The sequence below is a fragment of the Olea europaea genome, chromosome 18 (genome assembly GCF_002742605.1).
Source record: "Olea europaea var. sylvestris chromosome 18, O_europaea_v1, whole genome shotgun sequence".
Classification (NCBI taxonomy): Eukaryota; Viridiplantae; Streptophyta; class Magnoliopsida; order Lamiales; family Oleaceae; genus Olea; species Olea europaea.
The window spans coordinates 23,627,495-23,644,851 of NC_036254.1; the positions used below are offsets into that span (position 1 = coordinate 23,627,495).

The following is a 17,357-nucleotide window of genomic DNA, read 5'->3' on the forward strand; positions in this document are numbered from 1 at the left end:
AATAATTCAGCTGAACGATTAAAAAATATTCAAAAAGCTCATTCTGAATTGAAGATAAAATTGTATTACTTTTTTTTTTTTTTACTAAAATTAATAATAGGTGTCAAACGATTTAATTCGATCTATCTTTACAGAACCTCGAATAGTCCATAAATTTTGAACAATTATGCTAGCTCGAGCAGCTCGTGTATTTAGGTGAATTGTGTCGACTCGTGCAAAAAATGAGTGCATTATCAACTCACTCTAACCCTTTGTGATACTTCTAGTTATGTCTTATTCAATGTAAATTTTTTGATAATAAATTTTGTAAAAATTGATTTTTATAAAGAACGTGTACTTAAATGTAGGAAAAAAGTAATGGATCCACGTGACAAAAATTTTTATAAATAAAATATGGACTTAGCTCCCGTTTATTTTTCATTTTTAAAAGAATGAAAATGAAAAATATAGTCGTTACAAGTCCCATACAAGAGATAGAAATTCAAAATTGGTAGTTTGATGTGATGGATAAAAATTATATTTTTTTATTTTAATGAGAAAATAATAGAAACCAAACAGGGCTTAGCCCCTGTTTGATATCCATTAAATTAAATCACATTACATTCCATTTTTCGCTTTCCTATTTTCAACCACACAATTTTTCATAAAATAATATTACACGTAAATCGAAAATTTTTCCTTTTTTTTTAATCACTCATTTTTCTAAAAAATACTATTTCCCCCATTTTCATTTTCAGGTGATGGGAATCAAACAGGGGTTTAATGTAAAATGTGAAAAGGGGATGAGAAAAGTTTAATATTTCAAAATCGAGGGGAAAAAGGGAATCGAGGAAGGCGCATGCAAAAGCCATAATCATAGTGTCCTCTGTGTCCCACGCAAATCTTCCCCATGCCTTCTCTTTTTTCTCCCCACTATCTTCCCTCCACGCTTCCACTGTTTTACAATCTTGCCACTCACTCTTGTTTCCCATTTCGAGTCTTTAGTCTTGCCATCCCCACTTTTTTATTATTATTATTTTTAAATTAATGATTTTTTTTCTTCTTTTTTCCTTAGAAAGGCAATTGAGCTCTTTCTATTCAAATAAATATGGGAAAAATTAAAAATTTTGAGCACGATATAATTATCGTTCTCCTTCTTACGTAAAAGTTAAATAAATTAGAGATGAACCATGTCTACTTGTTAAAACCTTGTGAGTATACCGTCTTAATTTTTTTAATGGTTAATTATAATTATACTGAGAACATAACTTTAATTCCAATTGTAACTAGGTTATTGAATTAAAATGTGCAACATTAGGCCACTTCAATTTAATTGTAAGTAACTCACTTGCCTTGGATTTTGGCCATCATACATATACAAAATAGAAAATGCTTAGTTGACCATTAATTTCAATATTTTCCTTAATCAAAATTATGAAAAGTACACAACTTTTCTGTGAATAAGTGACAACAAGGTTTAGAACATGTTTGTCTTCCATTATGAGATAAATTAAAGAATTTTGAATAATATTTTTTTGGAGAATGTGTGGTTAAAATATAAAGAAACTTTATTGGTATGTGTATAGAATATTTTATTGTGTGAATGTATGGTGAAAAAAGTTACTGTAACAAATAATTTAATTTGTTAAAGGATGATAACAACGACATAAATTCAATGAAATGAATCAGATTGTAGGTAAGAAGAAGCATGACAAAATACTTGATATTTCGAAGTACAATTAATCATTCTCTTAATCAATTTTTGAAGAGTCCACAAATAAGGTCCCGTTTGGGAGTGATTTTCAACCTAAAAATTGATTTTTTTATCGTTATTTCATTATTTCAGCCGTAATGTTTAATTTCTTCTCTCACAGGTGCCCCCACTTTTTTCCTAACAGTTAAAAAATTAATTCTCAAAATCATTACCAGAATTTTTTGGAAAGGACACAGGTAAAGGAGGATGATGTTTGAAAGAGTATTACATTAATACAATTAAATATTCTCAAACAAATTTTGGAGAAGTACACAATTGTTTTTGTGAACAAGTTGTAGTTGCTACAAGGTTTAAATTCGAACAAACGAATCAGGTCACATGTAAAGGAGCATGACAAAATATTTTATTGTAAAATTTACTATTTTCTCAATTAAAATTTTAAAAACTACAAAAGAAATTTGTGAACAGGTGACGATAAGATTTGAATTCAATAAAATGAATCGATGTCGCCGGTAAAGGAGCACGATGAAATATTTCATAATTATAATTAACCTTTTTCTTAATCAAAATTTAAAAAATTATAATATTTTTTTTTTGAAACGGTGACAAGATTTAAATTTTATAAGTAAACTAGCATCAATACAATTAATCCTTTTAGTGGGATCCAATTGTGTTGTAATCTAATTGCACATGAAGCAAATTATCGGATTTTCCATTTTGTAAAGAAGAATGAATTTTATGTGAAGGGGCCAATTGGTAATTTTGCTTAGCCTTTGTTCAAGTCCCATTTCGGATTAAAGAAAAAAAAAAAAAGAGTTTTGGAATAGTATTTTTTGGAGAATGAGTGATTAGAAAATAATTAAACTTTTAAGTTTACGTATAATATTATTTTATTAAATAATGTACGATTGAAAATAATAAAGAAAAAAATGTATATTAAGATTATAGAGCCTCAATAGGTTCTTAATTCGGTCAAAAATAACAGTGTCATCATTAACTAACACACCGTGTATAATGGCATGAATTTGGTTAAAAATTTGATGCAAAATGTGCCCCAAGCTAGCGCTTGTATCAAATCTTTGAATCGTACACATTTTTTTCCCTTGAGGGTGGCGATAAAGTTTAAGGGCTTGTTCGGTAGTGATTTTAAAAATTAATTTTTTGACCATTAGGAAAAAATATAGGGGCCACCGTGAGAGAAGAAGTCAAAAATTATTGTTAAAATTGTGAAATAATGGTCAAAAAATCAATTTTTTGAGGGTGAAAAATTACGCAAAACGGGGCCTAAATTCCATTAAAAAAAATAAAATGAATCAGATAGCAAGCTTGACAGAATACTTGATCGAGTATTGTATTCAAGATGGTAAGTTTGCAACTTTGACAAACTTTTTCTGGGTAATTTGTTCACTTGGCCCCATGCATTACAGTCCATTCAAAAAATATTCCAAATCGAGATACAGTGACAGTGTGAATGGGAAGGGATATCCTAATACCTACGCAGTGAAAGCACCAAACTGATGAAAAATACAGTAGCAAACTGACAAGAACGAAACCAATCCAAACAAATAAAGCCACCAACACGCACTCTCCTTTTGCCCTTTCCTTCAATCATCTTTACCAACTCTTCTATATCATTAATTCCAGATCCATACATACATGTATGTACTAGTATATGCTGCACCGTATCATATGTGAAACCCAAGATGAAAATTCATGGATTGAAGAAGGTTTTTTATTTTTTATTTTGTTTTTGTGAGTTTTGATTTGAAGTATTTTGTTTGTGATTTATTAATTTTGTTTATTATGAAGGAAAACTTGTGGGATTGGAGTGATGCATGGATCCAACAACAGATGTGAGAGAAATTGCTTATTTGGGTGGTTTGAGGAAATCTTCTTGTTTTCTGGTGGTGATTTTTGGAGCTTTGTGTTCTTGTGTTTGGTGATGAGAATACGGCCGTTCAATTTCAGCAATCTGTTTTCCATCACACATCCAAACTTGTTGTTTTTCGTGATCAATTAATTCCAAAATACTAAAAACCCCCATAAGATTCAGAATTTCAAACATTCTTGCTTTTTTGTTTTTGTGTTCATAATAGTCAATAACTGCAAAAATTTCTGGGTTTTTCTGGAAGCCTCGAAATTGATAGTCTGCTCTTGGATTGAGAAAAACTAGTGATGGGTTTTTACGGAATAGCTTCAAGTGCTTGAACTGCTGTGAAGTAAAGAGAAGGCAAATTGGGGGTTTCTTGTGATCAATTAGTTGATTGTATATTGATAATATAATTTTGGGAGATGGCAATGTCTTGCAAGGATGCTAACAAGGCGGCAGCTGCAGCTGCAGCTATGGACAATGGCAAATATGTTCGATACACGCCAGAGCAGGTTGAAGCACTGGAGAGGCTCTATCATGAGTGTCCTAAGCCCAGCTCCATTCGCCGCCAGCAGCTCATTCGCGAGTGTCCTATTCTCTCCCACATTGAGCCTAAGCAAATCAAAGTCTGGTTCCAGAATCGTAGGTACATTCTGTTTGACTTAATTCTTTTTCTGAATTCTTGTTTTTACTTCAGTTAATTGATCGAGAGAAGAATTAATGAGTTGCGATATATATATCAACAAATGGGATATACTCTCTTTAATTTCATTTTATGTACTTTGTTACTAAAAATGGAGTGATTTGGAGAATTTATGTTGGGTTATAAGGACTGAATTTTGAATTTTGTGGAAATGCAGATGCAGAGAAAAACAGAGGAAAGAGTCATCTAGGCTTCAATCAGTGAATAGGAAGCTGACGGCTATGAACAAACTCCTAATGGAAGAGAATGATAGATTACAGAAGCAGGTGTCACAATTGGTTTATGAAAACGGTTACTTTCGCCAGCATACTCAGAATGTAAGAGCCCTAAAACTCCCCCTTGGTAATTCTTCACTTATGCAATCTTAGCATGGTAAATTTAAATGTTGACAGCATGCCTGGTAAGATGAACTCGACTGTATGGTATTGAGAAAGAAAAGATATTTAAATCTTGTCATGTCGAGGTTTAACAAGTAATATGTACCAAACACGTCTTAAGTGAAATTAATAGAGTTTTAAAGAAAATTAACATGTTTTGTTCTTTGTCCTACTGCAGAATGCACTTGCTACTAAAGACACAAGTTGTGAATCAGTGGTGACAAGTGGTCAACAACACCGCTTGACCCCTCAGCATCCGCCAAGGGATGCAAGTCCTGCAGGGTGAGTAAATGTGTTTATGGTTGTTGGGTATTTATCTAGATAATTATAAAAATATTCTGTGTGCTCTGTGATTCATTGCCTTGTTGTGCGTGGCTTATGACATTCTGTTTGCTTTTTGTATATTTTCCAGGCTTTTGTCCATTGCAGAAGAGACTTTAACGGAGTTTCTTTCAAAGGCCACTGGAACTGCTGTTGAGTGGGTCCAAATGCCTGGAATGAAGGTACAGTGTTTATTGAATTCCGTGACAATCTATTATTTGTTTTTCTATGATAAGTAAATAAAAAATACAAGCATACACCGATGTGCGTGTATTTTACATGTAGAGAGGTTTTGTATACTTCATGCTTTCTTATCATTCGTCAGAGAATGAAATTCTTTTTCTTTTTCTTATTTTCCCCGATTTTTGGTTGGGATACTGAAAAACCATAATAAATACTTTTTTCTTTTTAGTTGAACTAAGTGCAATTTAAAAAATATTCTTTCCAGCTGCAGTAATTATTAGGCCTCTCCATGTTACTTGGTAATATGATTATTGTTTATCAATTTGTTTCATAGTTTTATTAAGTTTTGCTATTGAAGAACATTAATAAGTGCTACAATAAAATGGTTGGGCTTAATATTGAGGATGTGGTGGAACGCAGTTAGCCCAGAGAATGTTAATTTGAAGATTTGTTATTGTTTATTACAATTGAACTGGATATTGCAATTTTCATCAACTGAAGCTTTTGTTAATTTGGAGTAGCCTGGTCCGGATTCCATTGGAATCGTTGCTATTTCTCACGGTTGCACTGGTGTGGCAGCAAGAGCTTGCGGCCTGGTTGGTCTAGAGCCAACAAGGGTTAGTTCACCTATTTTTTCTATTTCTTTCATGCTGTGTAATTCTACTTTGGAGTTATATGAAGAAATAACTGCTGATGTTTCTTTCAGGTGGCAGAAATCCTGAAGGAGCGTCCTTCATGGTTTCGCGATTGCCGGGCTGTGGATGTTCTCAATGTGCTGCCTACTGTCAATGGTGGAACCATTGAACTTTTATATATGCAGGTGGGTAATTTTCATTATTGTTGTATCGTGCCAAGTGCTGGTTGGCCTTTTTTTCTTCTATCTTTTGAATTATGGACTTACTAAATTTTGTTGATTCAGCTATATGCGCCAACAACTTTGGCGCCAGGTCGTGACTTTTGGCTGTTACGCTATACTTCTGTTATGGATGATGGCAGTCTAGTGGTATGTGAACATTTATATCCAGTGACCATGTTTGGTTAAGCTTAAAAAATAAAAGTACTTGTATGCAAACATGTTTAAGCCCTTGTTTGACATTCTTAAAATTTTAAGAACATAGTTTTGATTAGTATTTTTTATTTATTATTATTTTTTTGGGAAAATGTGTAGTTAAAAAAAAAAGTAGGGAAAAGTTTTGGATTTACGTTTTGAATATTTTATTGTGTTAATGTGTTGTTGAAAATGAGTATGAGAAATAAATTAAATTAAAGTAAATGATGTCAAACAGGTGCTAAATGAGCCAAGTTTTTCTTAAATTTATGTAACGTAAGAGTTATTTATCTTGAAAGTAACTCTTACCTAAATGTCAAATCAACTTGTTTATTATCAATTTTGATCAATAAAAAAATTGCTTTTACTTAAAAGTTTTAATTTATTGAGCTTAGCTAAAGATGCTCTATATTGATTGTCTGATCTTTAAGTTCTAGTATTTTCTATTTTATCAATTGATTGCATAAGCTACTCTGTTCTAAAATGGAATACTTAGGTCTGTGAAAGATCACTCAGCAATACTCAAAATGGTCCAAGCATGCCACCTGTGCAGAACTTTGTGAGAGCTGAAATGTTGCCTAGCGGTTATCTAATTAGACCTTGTGAGGGTGGAGGTTCAATTATCCACATCGTTGATCACATGAATTTGGAGGTAAAGTTGTTTCTGCCTTGTCTAACATTTTACAATCTTATCACCGTTCCTTCAACTTTCCAGTTCTTCTAAAACAATATGTTGTTGACAAATTTATTTTGTAGGAGACACTAAAATGACATATAAGTGTTCTGAAAACCTACGGCATTTGGAAATTACGATTTGAATAACAGACGGAAATATCATATTGGATGGCTCATCTAAAAAATTACAAAGCCTTTACAAATCATAAACAGAGGGTTAGAAAATGGAAGTGATGAACTTTCTGTAATATATTAGAACATCTGATTGCATATGCTTATCTTCAATCTGTACTCTGTCATTTTGATGCGGGCTTTCCCATTTTGTTTACAAGCCATGGAGTGTTCCCGAGGTATTACGGCCTCTCTACGAATCTTCAACAATGCTAGCTCATAAGACCACAATTGCGGTACAAATATTGTTCTACATTTTTATGGCACTTTTCAGGACTTGGATAACAATAAGGCTGATATTTGTAATGGTGTTTTTTTGTCTCTTCTTGCTTTGCTTCTGCCTCCCAATGCAGGCACTGCGCCAACTTAGGCAGATTGCTCAGGATGTTTCCCAGTCTAGCGTAACCAACTGGGGCAGACGACCTGCAGCTCTACGAGCACTTAGCCACAGGTTGAGCAGGTAGGGTATTCTGCTTCTTTTGGTGAATTCTTTAGGTAATTGATATTGATTATAATAATCCTTTTGTTAGGGGATTTAATGAGGCTCTCAATGGGTTCAGCGATGATGGTTGGTCGTTGATGGGTAATGATGGCATGGATGATGTCACTATAGTTGTGAACTCTAATCCTGAAAAATTAATGGGCTTAAATCTCTCTTTCACGAATGGATATCCATCCGTTTCCAATGCAGTCTTGTGTGCCAAGGCATCTATGCTTTTACAGGTTTGCATGCTCCGCATGTTACTTTTGCTGAGTTGTTTTCCATATATAAATGATGGTTATGATACTAAATACTGACATGTTCTTTCGCTATGTTGTCTTTAAATTTGGTACTCGTGGGATCTACATCATATAGAATTGATATAATGCTATTTCTAAATTTGGTTGCTGGTTCACCTGTTGATTCAAACTTTCCATTTCTTCCTGAGAGTTTTCTCAACAAGTTCAATGAATTAAATCAATCCTAAGAGCTTCCTGTCACAACCACTCGATGCACTATAGTTTGATGGAGAATAGTTTACCATGCAAGAAACTTGCCACATATTACCAAACATGTGAACATGATAAAGTTTGCAATTAAGTATGTTAAATAAGCATATGTTAACATAATTAGCTTGTTTGGTAAGGTAGAATATACTGCATTGGGCAGTGTTATGAAAGAATAAGAAGTCTCTTGTTCATTATATTGTCTAATTTTGCATATCAAGCATGCCCTACATGGTTTGCAATGAATTTTTAAGATTATGCAATCAAGCATATTTGAAAATGATATGATTTTGTATAGGATTTTGATAATTCAGCCATGCATATACCAGTCTTGATAGGATGTTTATGTTGACTTGAATTGTGAGACGTTCTTTAGTGCATGAAGCTTGTGGCAATTACACGTAAGAAGTTCCTTCCAGACTAAGGAAAATGAGCATTTGTAAACTATCTGCATTAACTTTAATGCTAAAAAAATGTCAAACAAGTGAAATTGGTTTTCAATTGATAGGAGGTTTGAAATCTCCCATACCATTTTGTAGTAAGAAATTGATTTCACCCCTGGATTCCATGTATGAAATCTCTCTAATAATCGTTTGAATATATGAAGTTAACAATGCATCCTCTCCTTAACATCAGTAAATCTTTGACTGACAAAAGTGATAGCAGAGGCATTCTTTGTCAGCTAGAAATATGTTCTGAATCTTACTAGCAACGAGCATTTGAACTGAGTTTGATATTTCTGGTGACTAGTACCTGGCTACCTGCTTTTGTTCTTGAAATAGATGTGATTTTGCGGTTTCTCATTTTTGTTCTCCTGAATTTGTGAATAATAAGTATTTGTTCACATTTTATATTGTGCTATAATTTTCTCATTCATTCTCTTTTTGGGTTTCAGAATGTACCTCCGGCAATACTACTCAGATTTTTGAGGGAGCACAGGTCAGAATGGGCAGACAACAATGTTGATGCTTACTCGGCCACTGCTGTTAAAGTTGGTCCTTGTACCTTTTTAGGGTCCCAAATTGGTTCTTTTGGGGGTCAAGTTATCCTTCCGCTGGCTCAGACTATTGAGCATGGAGAGGCAAGTAATTTGAATTTTGTTTTCTATATATTCAATGCGTAATCTTCCTTTATATTAATTTTATGTTTTTAGACTGCGATGCTCATTCATTTCCGGCCTTTGTATTTTACATTTCAATCTAAATTATGTATTTTATTTATGCTTAATAGCTGCTGGAGGTCATCAAGCTGGAAGGTGTTGGTCATTCTCCTGAAGATGCAATGCTGCCTAGGGATGTGTTCCTCTTACAAGTAAATATTGTTCCCTCATCTATGTCTTATGTTCATTCATGCCGATATTATGTGTGTTGCTCCATAAAGCATATTAAACAGGGGCACTGATAGTCTATTTCCATGTGAAGAGTCAAATATTTGGCGTGACCAATTTTCAACTGAGGAGGTCATCAGTTTTTAAGCTCTGATAGAATGGCTTCTTTTTTCCACTCAGCATGATTAATTGCATGAGGGTTAAAAGGAAGTAGCATTAAAAAAAAAAATAAAAAAAATGCTGGAGCCTAAGTTGTTGTTTCATGCTTTTCTTTAAACAATTTAAGTAAAGCTAAAGTTGAATTAATGGTTAGTGGAGCTGGCTAGATTTATTATGCAAGTGAAATATTTCTATTTTAAGGAAGGACATTATTCTGAAACGGACAAGTTTTTAACCTATTTAGGGTGTAAGAAATCCTTTTTTGCTTTTTTTTAGAAAACGGAGCTTTTATTTCTTATGTTTACTCTTTTCCGTGGAATAGACACTCTGATATTCCTCGTTTGCTGGTTCGATTTTGATTCTATTTCTGAATACTAAGTTTTCAATCTTCTATGTAAAAAGATACAGCATCAAGAGTTGAGATGAATATCATATAATTTTTTTTATCCCTCCGATTAAATGATATTGAGATGGATAATCTGTAGACTCTCTTTGTTCTGGAGTGTTTCGGCTGACTCTTGCTTATCCAACACCAGAATTACTGCAGAGATATGTTTTATTGTAGTCTTCTATTGTGCATGAAACATGCTGGAAAAAAAAATGTAGTTTAAGTAACCAAAACTAAAAATTTTATACTGGCTGCTATTATTGAAATGAAATGAAAAGAATGACTGAATGGTAAACTGTCAAGAATAAGAACATGGATTTCCACCATGATATTGGAAACTGAAGAAATAGTTCAAAGTGCAATCAAGGGTTAGCAATTGTGTTTTATAACCTGAGTTATGGTAAAAGACAAGAACAACAATGTTTGAAAATAGTAACGAGGTAAAAATTTACGAATTCAAATATTGAAGGAAGAGTGACTATTTGCTAGAACATCCTTTCTTTCATAGGTCTTGTGGATAATAAAAATTGCTCAGGATTTTTCTTCTTTTGCAAAATCTGGCAAGTGATTTTGACTTTGGGTTGAAAAGTTATCATATTCGTGAAGAACATTATGTTGGGACTTATAAAGTCACGACATACTTTCCGAACATGAGAACCTAATGGGCATGTGCTCAAAGAAGAGTGTAAAAAGTGCACCCAAGAACTCTGGGTGTTTGCCTCACATAGTGATTCTTACTTTCCCATGTCTCAATCTGGAGCAGTCCCTCCTCAAGCGAGTCCTGAGTTTGCATTTTAAAACACTGATTATATGTTATGTTGTCTACTTATTGCCTTCAAGTATTTCCGCTCGGTATCCATCTCCTTGCAATTTTGCAGCTGTGCAGTGGGATAGATGAAAATGCGGTTGGCACCTGTGCTGAACTCATATTTGCCCCTATTGATGCCTCTTTTGCGGATGATGCTCCTCTCCTGCCATCTGGTTTCCGCATCATTCCTCTTGATTCTGGCAAGGTGAGTGTTCATGCACAATCTCTGCATTTTGTATTTCTTACTCTTCACTAAAAGAGAACTGAATTCTATTGATGAATGACTGTTACACGTATATCTATCAAATAGGTGGAATAGAATAGTGTAGATAAAAAAATTAATGCAAATCTCAAAGTAATGATTTTAACTTTTTGCTTGATCGACCCTTCATTGCTTTGTATAGTTGCATCAATAAGTGGGAATTTCTAAAAGTGAGTGACAAAAATGTAGAAATGTTCAGATCTAGAATATTATGACAAGTAAATTTCTTCTGAAGGGAAGTTGATGGACTAGTGGATGGCATAGAATTGAGTTGTGCGGCTTAACACAGGATGATCAATTGTGTGAATACCTTGAGAAATAATCAGGGTTCTACCGATTAAAGACTTCAGTTGCAATTACGTTCAAGAATGGTTAGATGGACAACTACAAAGTTATAGACAAGCAAATTTGCATCCAAAAAATGATTTGATTATTATTGACCCAGACATGAACTAATCCTTCTCTCTTTCGAACGTATTCCTGGTTTCATTTGATTGAACCTGGAATGATCTTGATTCCATTACTAACTGTAGAACCTTTTTCTGACACCGATTTATATGATTCTACAATGTTACATAGGAATCTCCGAGTCCAAACCGCACCCTGGACCTCGCATCTGCTCTTGAAATTGGAACTGCAGGAAACAGATCTTCAAATGACCTTGCTGTTACCAGTGGCACTACAAGATCTGTCATGACAATTGCATTTGAGTTTGCATTTGAAAGCCACATGCAAGATCACGTTGCTTCGATTGCACGACAGTATGTACGTGGCATCATATCGTCAGTTCAACGGGTTGCATTAGCTCTTTCTCCATCTCACCTGGGTCTGCAAGCTAGTATTCGTTCTCCGCTTGGAACTCCTGAAGCACATACTCTTTCTCGTTGGATCTGCCAAAGTTACAGGTACCTCTTATATAACATCATTCTTGTTTGTTTGTTTGATTTTGCTATATATGATTTCACACTGAAGATGTTCTGGGCGGCTTTTAAGGCCAAAATTTGTACTGAGAATGCAACTGACCTAGACAAACATTAACCTGTTTGGTTTGGATTAAAATCTTATTTTAATCCTTAATCCAAGTCAAAGTCAAACAATCAATATTAACCACATCTTTCATCTGTCCTACAACTTTTCAACTACACATTTCAGAAACTTCTATCACAATGTACTAAAAAATCTAATTTTGATTCCCACCAAACACCTTCTAAGGGAATGCTTTTCTAAATTTCGTGGTATTTTAATTGATTTAGTTTCTTCACCCTCCTTAATAGGAGCTATATGGGTGTTGATCTTCTCAAGTCTGCTGGTGAAGGGAGTGAATCAATCCTTAAAGCTCTGTGGAATCATTCTGATGCTATTATATGCTGCTCCATTAAGGTAACCTTCTGATTCCAGGTTTTCTTCCTTTCTTTTCCCTCCAATACTCATGTAAGCAAAATAATTGTCAGAAGCTTGAAATATTTGTGATTGCCACTCCTAATTTATCAATTTGTACCCATTATTAGCGAGCAACTCAGCTACTTTGTTCCCTTGAACTTGCACGATTGGGTATGTAGAACTCAATAGGATTGGACTATACCATGAATCTAATTTTAGCTTCTTATTCTTTCTTAATAGTGACTAGTACCATCCTCCCCCCATTGGCAGATATTCTAATAGATGCTAGTGGGTAGCATAGCTTCATAGTTTTCCATTTTATCTGACTACAAAAATTATGCAGGCAATGTCGGTTTTCACATTTGCAAACCAGGCTGGTCTCGACATGCTTGAGACAACCTTAGTTGCGCTTCAAGACATATCTCTGGAAAAGATATTTGATGATCATGGAAGGAAAAATCTCTGTTCTGAGTTCCCACAAATAATGCAGCAGGTCGGTCATTTTTTTCAATTTGACAAATATAGCCAAATATAAGTGAAATGGGTGATTTTGCAGGAAGTGGTAGAATATGCTATTCAGACTTTTTAGCAATTGAAACCAATGAACTTCTGTCCATGTTTGTCATCTGACCAAAAAAACTTAAAATTCAATGAACCGATACACGTGTAAAATGACTAAACTGCCTAGTGTGTGCTTGTATCATTCCCTCAATCAGTACGCTACTTTCGTGTTATTTCACGATATCTCAGGGTAAGTGGTCCCAGAGAATTCTGGACTGTGGAGCGTAATTATATTGCTCACTTAAACCCTACAGCAGATCTACAGTGGGTTGTGAGCCCTGTGCAATTTATTTATTTATTTTTTGTTTTCTATTGTAAGAGTATATTGTATTATTTGTCGCTTTGTATTAGGTCGCCCTAGCTTCTTACTTCACTAAGAAAATTAAAGGTGCCGTTTATTTGTGCACATGAGAGAGATGTGAGATCTCTACGGTAGATATCTACTTGATTCAATGAATTTGCAGTGGAAAGTGGATGTAGCTCTCACATTGAATGAACCATTATAAATATCTCTCTTCTTTTGTTCATTCATTATTGCTCTCGGGTTTGAGATTGGCCTGAATCCACAATCGAGATATCACATTGGAACTGTCTGGTCTGTTTGTCATATACTTTTGGCGAAGGATAGGAGCTAATTTGTCGTCTTGGCACTTTCTGTTGACAGGGTTTTGCATGTCTTCAGAGTGGTATCTGTCTGTCGAGCATGGGGAGGCCCGTTTCTTATGAACGCGCAATAGCTTGGAAAGTTCTGAATGAAGACGACAATGCCCATTGCATCTGCTTTATGTTCGTAAACTGGTCATTCGTGTAAAGTTATGGTTGTGAAACCAGAACAACAAAGTACTCATAAAAGGATCTGCTATTTCGTCGTACTCTGCTTTTCTTGGCATAGAACGTTAAAAACTCTTGCTTAGTTTGGATCCTCAGTAATCACACTCTGTTGGCTATATTATATGCTTCTCTATATGCTGTTATTCTTGTTTAATCTTATGGTACCTGCTAAATCTTTGTTTGTTTAGCCCCTTTTAGGCGTAGTTCTTTAAAACTCATTTTTAATCACACGTTCTCTAAATAAAAATATAAATCGACATATGGATATGTAGCGCTAGCACCCTAGCATTACATAGCTGCTTCCTCTTATTTTAAAAATTATAGACATCATTAAAGTTTGTTTTGTGCAACAAATTCTTCTTCATATATATATATATACACTCCCTGCTCCCATGAGTTATGAGTCCTCAACCTTTAAACGTGAGGTTCTCAATACCAACAAATTTAAATCTATGGATTTGATTTTTAGTTGGCCAAAATTGTCAATGTACGTGTGACTGGAAGTTGAAGGGCAAAAATTCAACTGCTTGAAAGAAATTCCATGTTCTTGCGTATTTACTACGAGGACGAAGAATTAAATTATCACTATATTTATTCATTTTTCTACTTTTGCTTCCAAGTGCAGGATAATCCCAAGCCTAAAGGTTTTCTTATTGATGATAGTGACGATATCGATCGTGACCTTGATACAGAGTTGGAACTGAAGCAGCTACCCTTGAAAAGAGTGTGCAATAGCTCGCTGATTCAGCACTCTTGCACTGAAGATGAACGGGGCTAAGCGATTTGCTGAACATTTTTTTTTTTTCAAATTTAACTAAAAGTCGTGTGATTTTAACGTATATATTGTGATTTTGATTGCGTAGATATTCAAATTCACATATTTAAGTAGGCCGTGAATCCATAACATCACTTTGAAGATGGGGAATCATACCACACGCAAGTTTGAAGTACGAACCCTAATTTTGTATTTAAAATTTTCGAGCAAAAAAAATTGTTGAGTCACTATCAGTCATGTGAGAATTGATGGCACAATTAATCATAAGCCCCATAAGGTAGAATTTATAACCAATTGCAAGCATAAAAAGCTACTGTTGTGCCCTTCAGTAGCCATTCACTGAGACATCCATGAAACCACTTTTTTTCTTTATTTCAAGAAGCTTGTGACTCAAAATCAATGTTCCTATCTTTCAGCCAACAAAAGTTAACCTTATTATGTGGTTAAAAATAAGCAGTCATGTGAAATCAAGCAACTTGTGCTACAATTCCTAATGAACAAAGCTAATTTCTACTGCAAGAAATTGTTATCAGGAGTGGAGGAGTACTACTCATATCTTTGTGTATTGATTCTCTACAAGATTGTGCCCGTTTGAGAACAACAATTTTTAATTTCCTACTCGCTTACGCTTTGGAGGGATCGAGTTATTCATCCGAACTTTTTGGAATTGGGCTGAATTAAATCTTGATGTTTTACTTTAAAAAGTCAACTTTGTTAGGAGTAATAGTCAAAGCACTTTGTTTTCAGGATAAATATACATGTACAAACAAATAAATATATATTGTGAGTAGTGAGATTTTGTAAAAAAAATTTGTAAGTGTAGCATGATTTTTGTTTTCATATTTTAGTTTATGGGTTTTTACCCTTAACAATGTCAACTATTTCATCCTTTTCAAATTACTCAATCGCAGATATCTTTATTTGCAACTCTTCAATCTCTTTTACATCACTCGAGTATTACATGATATGATAAATTATTCCAAATCAACAGTAATTTTATACGTCGTGCTAGGGGCGAAATTATCATTGCATTTTAGGGTGAGCTAATTTTTTTTTAATACTATGGTCTGCCCCTACGTCGTGCCATTAATATAAAACAAGATAGCAATCAATGTTCGACCAAGAAAAATTATGGACAACCAAATACTCATAGACATTCGTTTTTCTGATGTTGATGAACACAAATTCTTTTCTTGAGCATATTGTTCTTAATAGTGAAGATTTTCCCGTTGTTATGGTACTTTCTTTGTGAAGCTATTGTCAACTCACCAAGTGTTACTCGATAAAAGATATGCATCCAATTAATACTCTTGTTTTAAGCCACAAATTCTGAAGAAAAATCTAGCACATTCAAGACTGTACAAGTGAAAATTGTACAGTGACTTGGGAGTTTCCATGGTCCACTAGATGTTCTTTTTTAGTGTTCTCAAGTTGTAAGGCAAACATCTATAAATAGGTCCACTCATATGATCACAGATTCATCCAACAAAAAATTTCAATTATTTTCCATAAGCTGATTATTTCTATATGACTTTTAAATCATAGACTTCAAAATTCTCATAAGGGTTTCTTAGGCCTTAAATATATTATCATCCATAGGGTTTCTTGACTCTTGAAGTTTAAATTCATCGTCATGGCACCACATGGAAAGGCCATTGTTAGGAACTCTTCTAAAACCCGAAACTCGTGCAAGCCCTCGAAGAACAATAACCTGCAAAGAACAATATCCGACATATCTTTCGTGCTAAGCAAAGAGGCTGCTAATGCTGCAGACTTGGAAAAACTTCCAACAATTTCAGAAATTGAAGATGCCAAATGCGAATGCTGTGGCATGAGCGAAGAATGCACGCCCGAGTATGTAGGCCAAGTGCGTGGTAAGTTCTCTGGGAAGTGGATTTGTGGGCTCTGTGCCGAAGCAGTACAAGAAGAGACTGAGAAAAATGGTGGGAATGGGGAGGAGGCATTGAATTCCCATATGCATGCATGTGTTAGGTTTAACAAATTTGGAAGGGCTTATCCGATTCTTTGTCAAGCTGAAGCCATGAGAGAAATCTTGAAGAAGAGACAAGTTAGAAGCAAATCCATGGGTGCTAGAGATAATGGTGCTGCAACAAAGAAGGGTGGAATTCTTAGGAGCTCAAGCTGCATTCCTGCCATAACCAGAGATGTGGATGATCTTAGAATTGAAAATTAATTATTTTGATCAATTATAATCTATTGACTGTAAACTTTATATTGATTAAGTTGGTTTGTCTTGAATTTAATTTTTCATTTTCTTTTTCATTTTTCTTTACAGCCATTTAGTTAAGCTACTAGTTCTGGGTTTTAGGGATGTGTTTCTCTTCTTAATTTTACACTTACCGCATGTTTGGCACCTATTTATAATAATCGGTCACACCTCTTTTTGTTCACATATTTGTTGGAACCCACAAGTATTACGTATTTATTCACTGCTCGTTTTATCTATTTATAATTTCAACTAATTATAAATACCTTGGTCCTCAGTAGCATGCTATAGTATTTGGAGACAGTCCTATAATATGCATTTATCATCATATGTCACACACAGCTTCTGTTTTCTTTTCTTTCCTATTGCCTATTCATTGGATTTAATTTAGTTAAAAATGATTTATAATTTAGATAAATTCTTAGAAGCTCTTGCGGGGCAGACTCGCAAAACAAAGAAAATGAAGGGTCCGAGAGGGAGATTTTTGATAATTCAAGAAACGTGCACCATGGTGGTCCAATCGGCAGGAAATATTCAGGACATAGGCAATAAAAAGGAGGGCAGTTTGAATTGGGACGAGAACCACGTAGAGCAGGGTTATTGATTTTTCT

The 17,357-nt window shown here is 34.4% G+C and overlaps 2 protein-coding genes across 2 annotated transcripts; both read left to right on the forward strand.

The window, feature by feature from the left end:
* The first annotated feature begins 3,157 nt into the window (after window positions 1-3,157).
* On the forward strand, window positions 3,158-13,898 carry LOC111367836 (homeobox-leucine zipper protein ATHB-15-like). The gene is made up of 19 exons (XM_022988900.1): window positions 3,158-3,420; window positions 3,503-4,209; window positions 4,424-4,583; window positions 4,822-4,925; window positions 5,056-5,146; window positions 5,669-5,764; window positions 5,854-5,967; window positions 6,067-6,150; window positions 6,692-6,847; window positions 7,203-7,277; window positions 7,395-7,501; window positions 7,572-7,764; window positions 8,924-9,109; window positions 9,259-9,339; window positions 10,781-10,915; window positions 11,552-11,877; window positions 12,247-12,352; window positions 12,696-12,845; window positions 13,578-13,898. The coding sequence occupies exons 2-19, from the start codon at window positions 3,986-3,988 to the stop codon at window positions 13,722-13,724; spliced, it is 2,535 nt and encodes an 844-aa protein (XP_022844668.1). The 5' UTR covers window positions 3,158-3,420; window positions 3,503-3,985; the 3' UTR covers window positions 13,725-13,898.
* Window positions 13,899-16,013: 2,115 nt separating this feature from the next.
* Window positions 16,014-16,930, forward strand: LOC111366529. The gene has a single exon (XM_022987269.1). The coding sequence runs from the start codon at window positions 16,153-16,155 to the stop codon at window positions 16,711-16,713; it is 561 nt and encodes a 186-aa protein (XP_022843037.1). The 5' UTR covers window positions 16,014-16,152; the 3' UTR covers window positions 16,714-16,930.
* The last annotated feature ends 427 nt before the right edge of the window (window positions 16,931-17,357 follow it).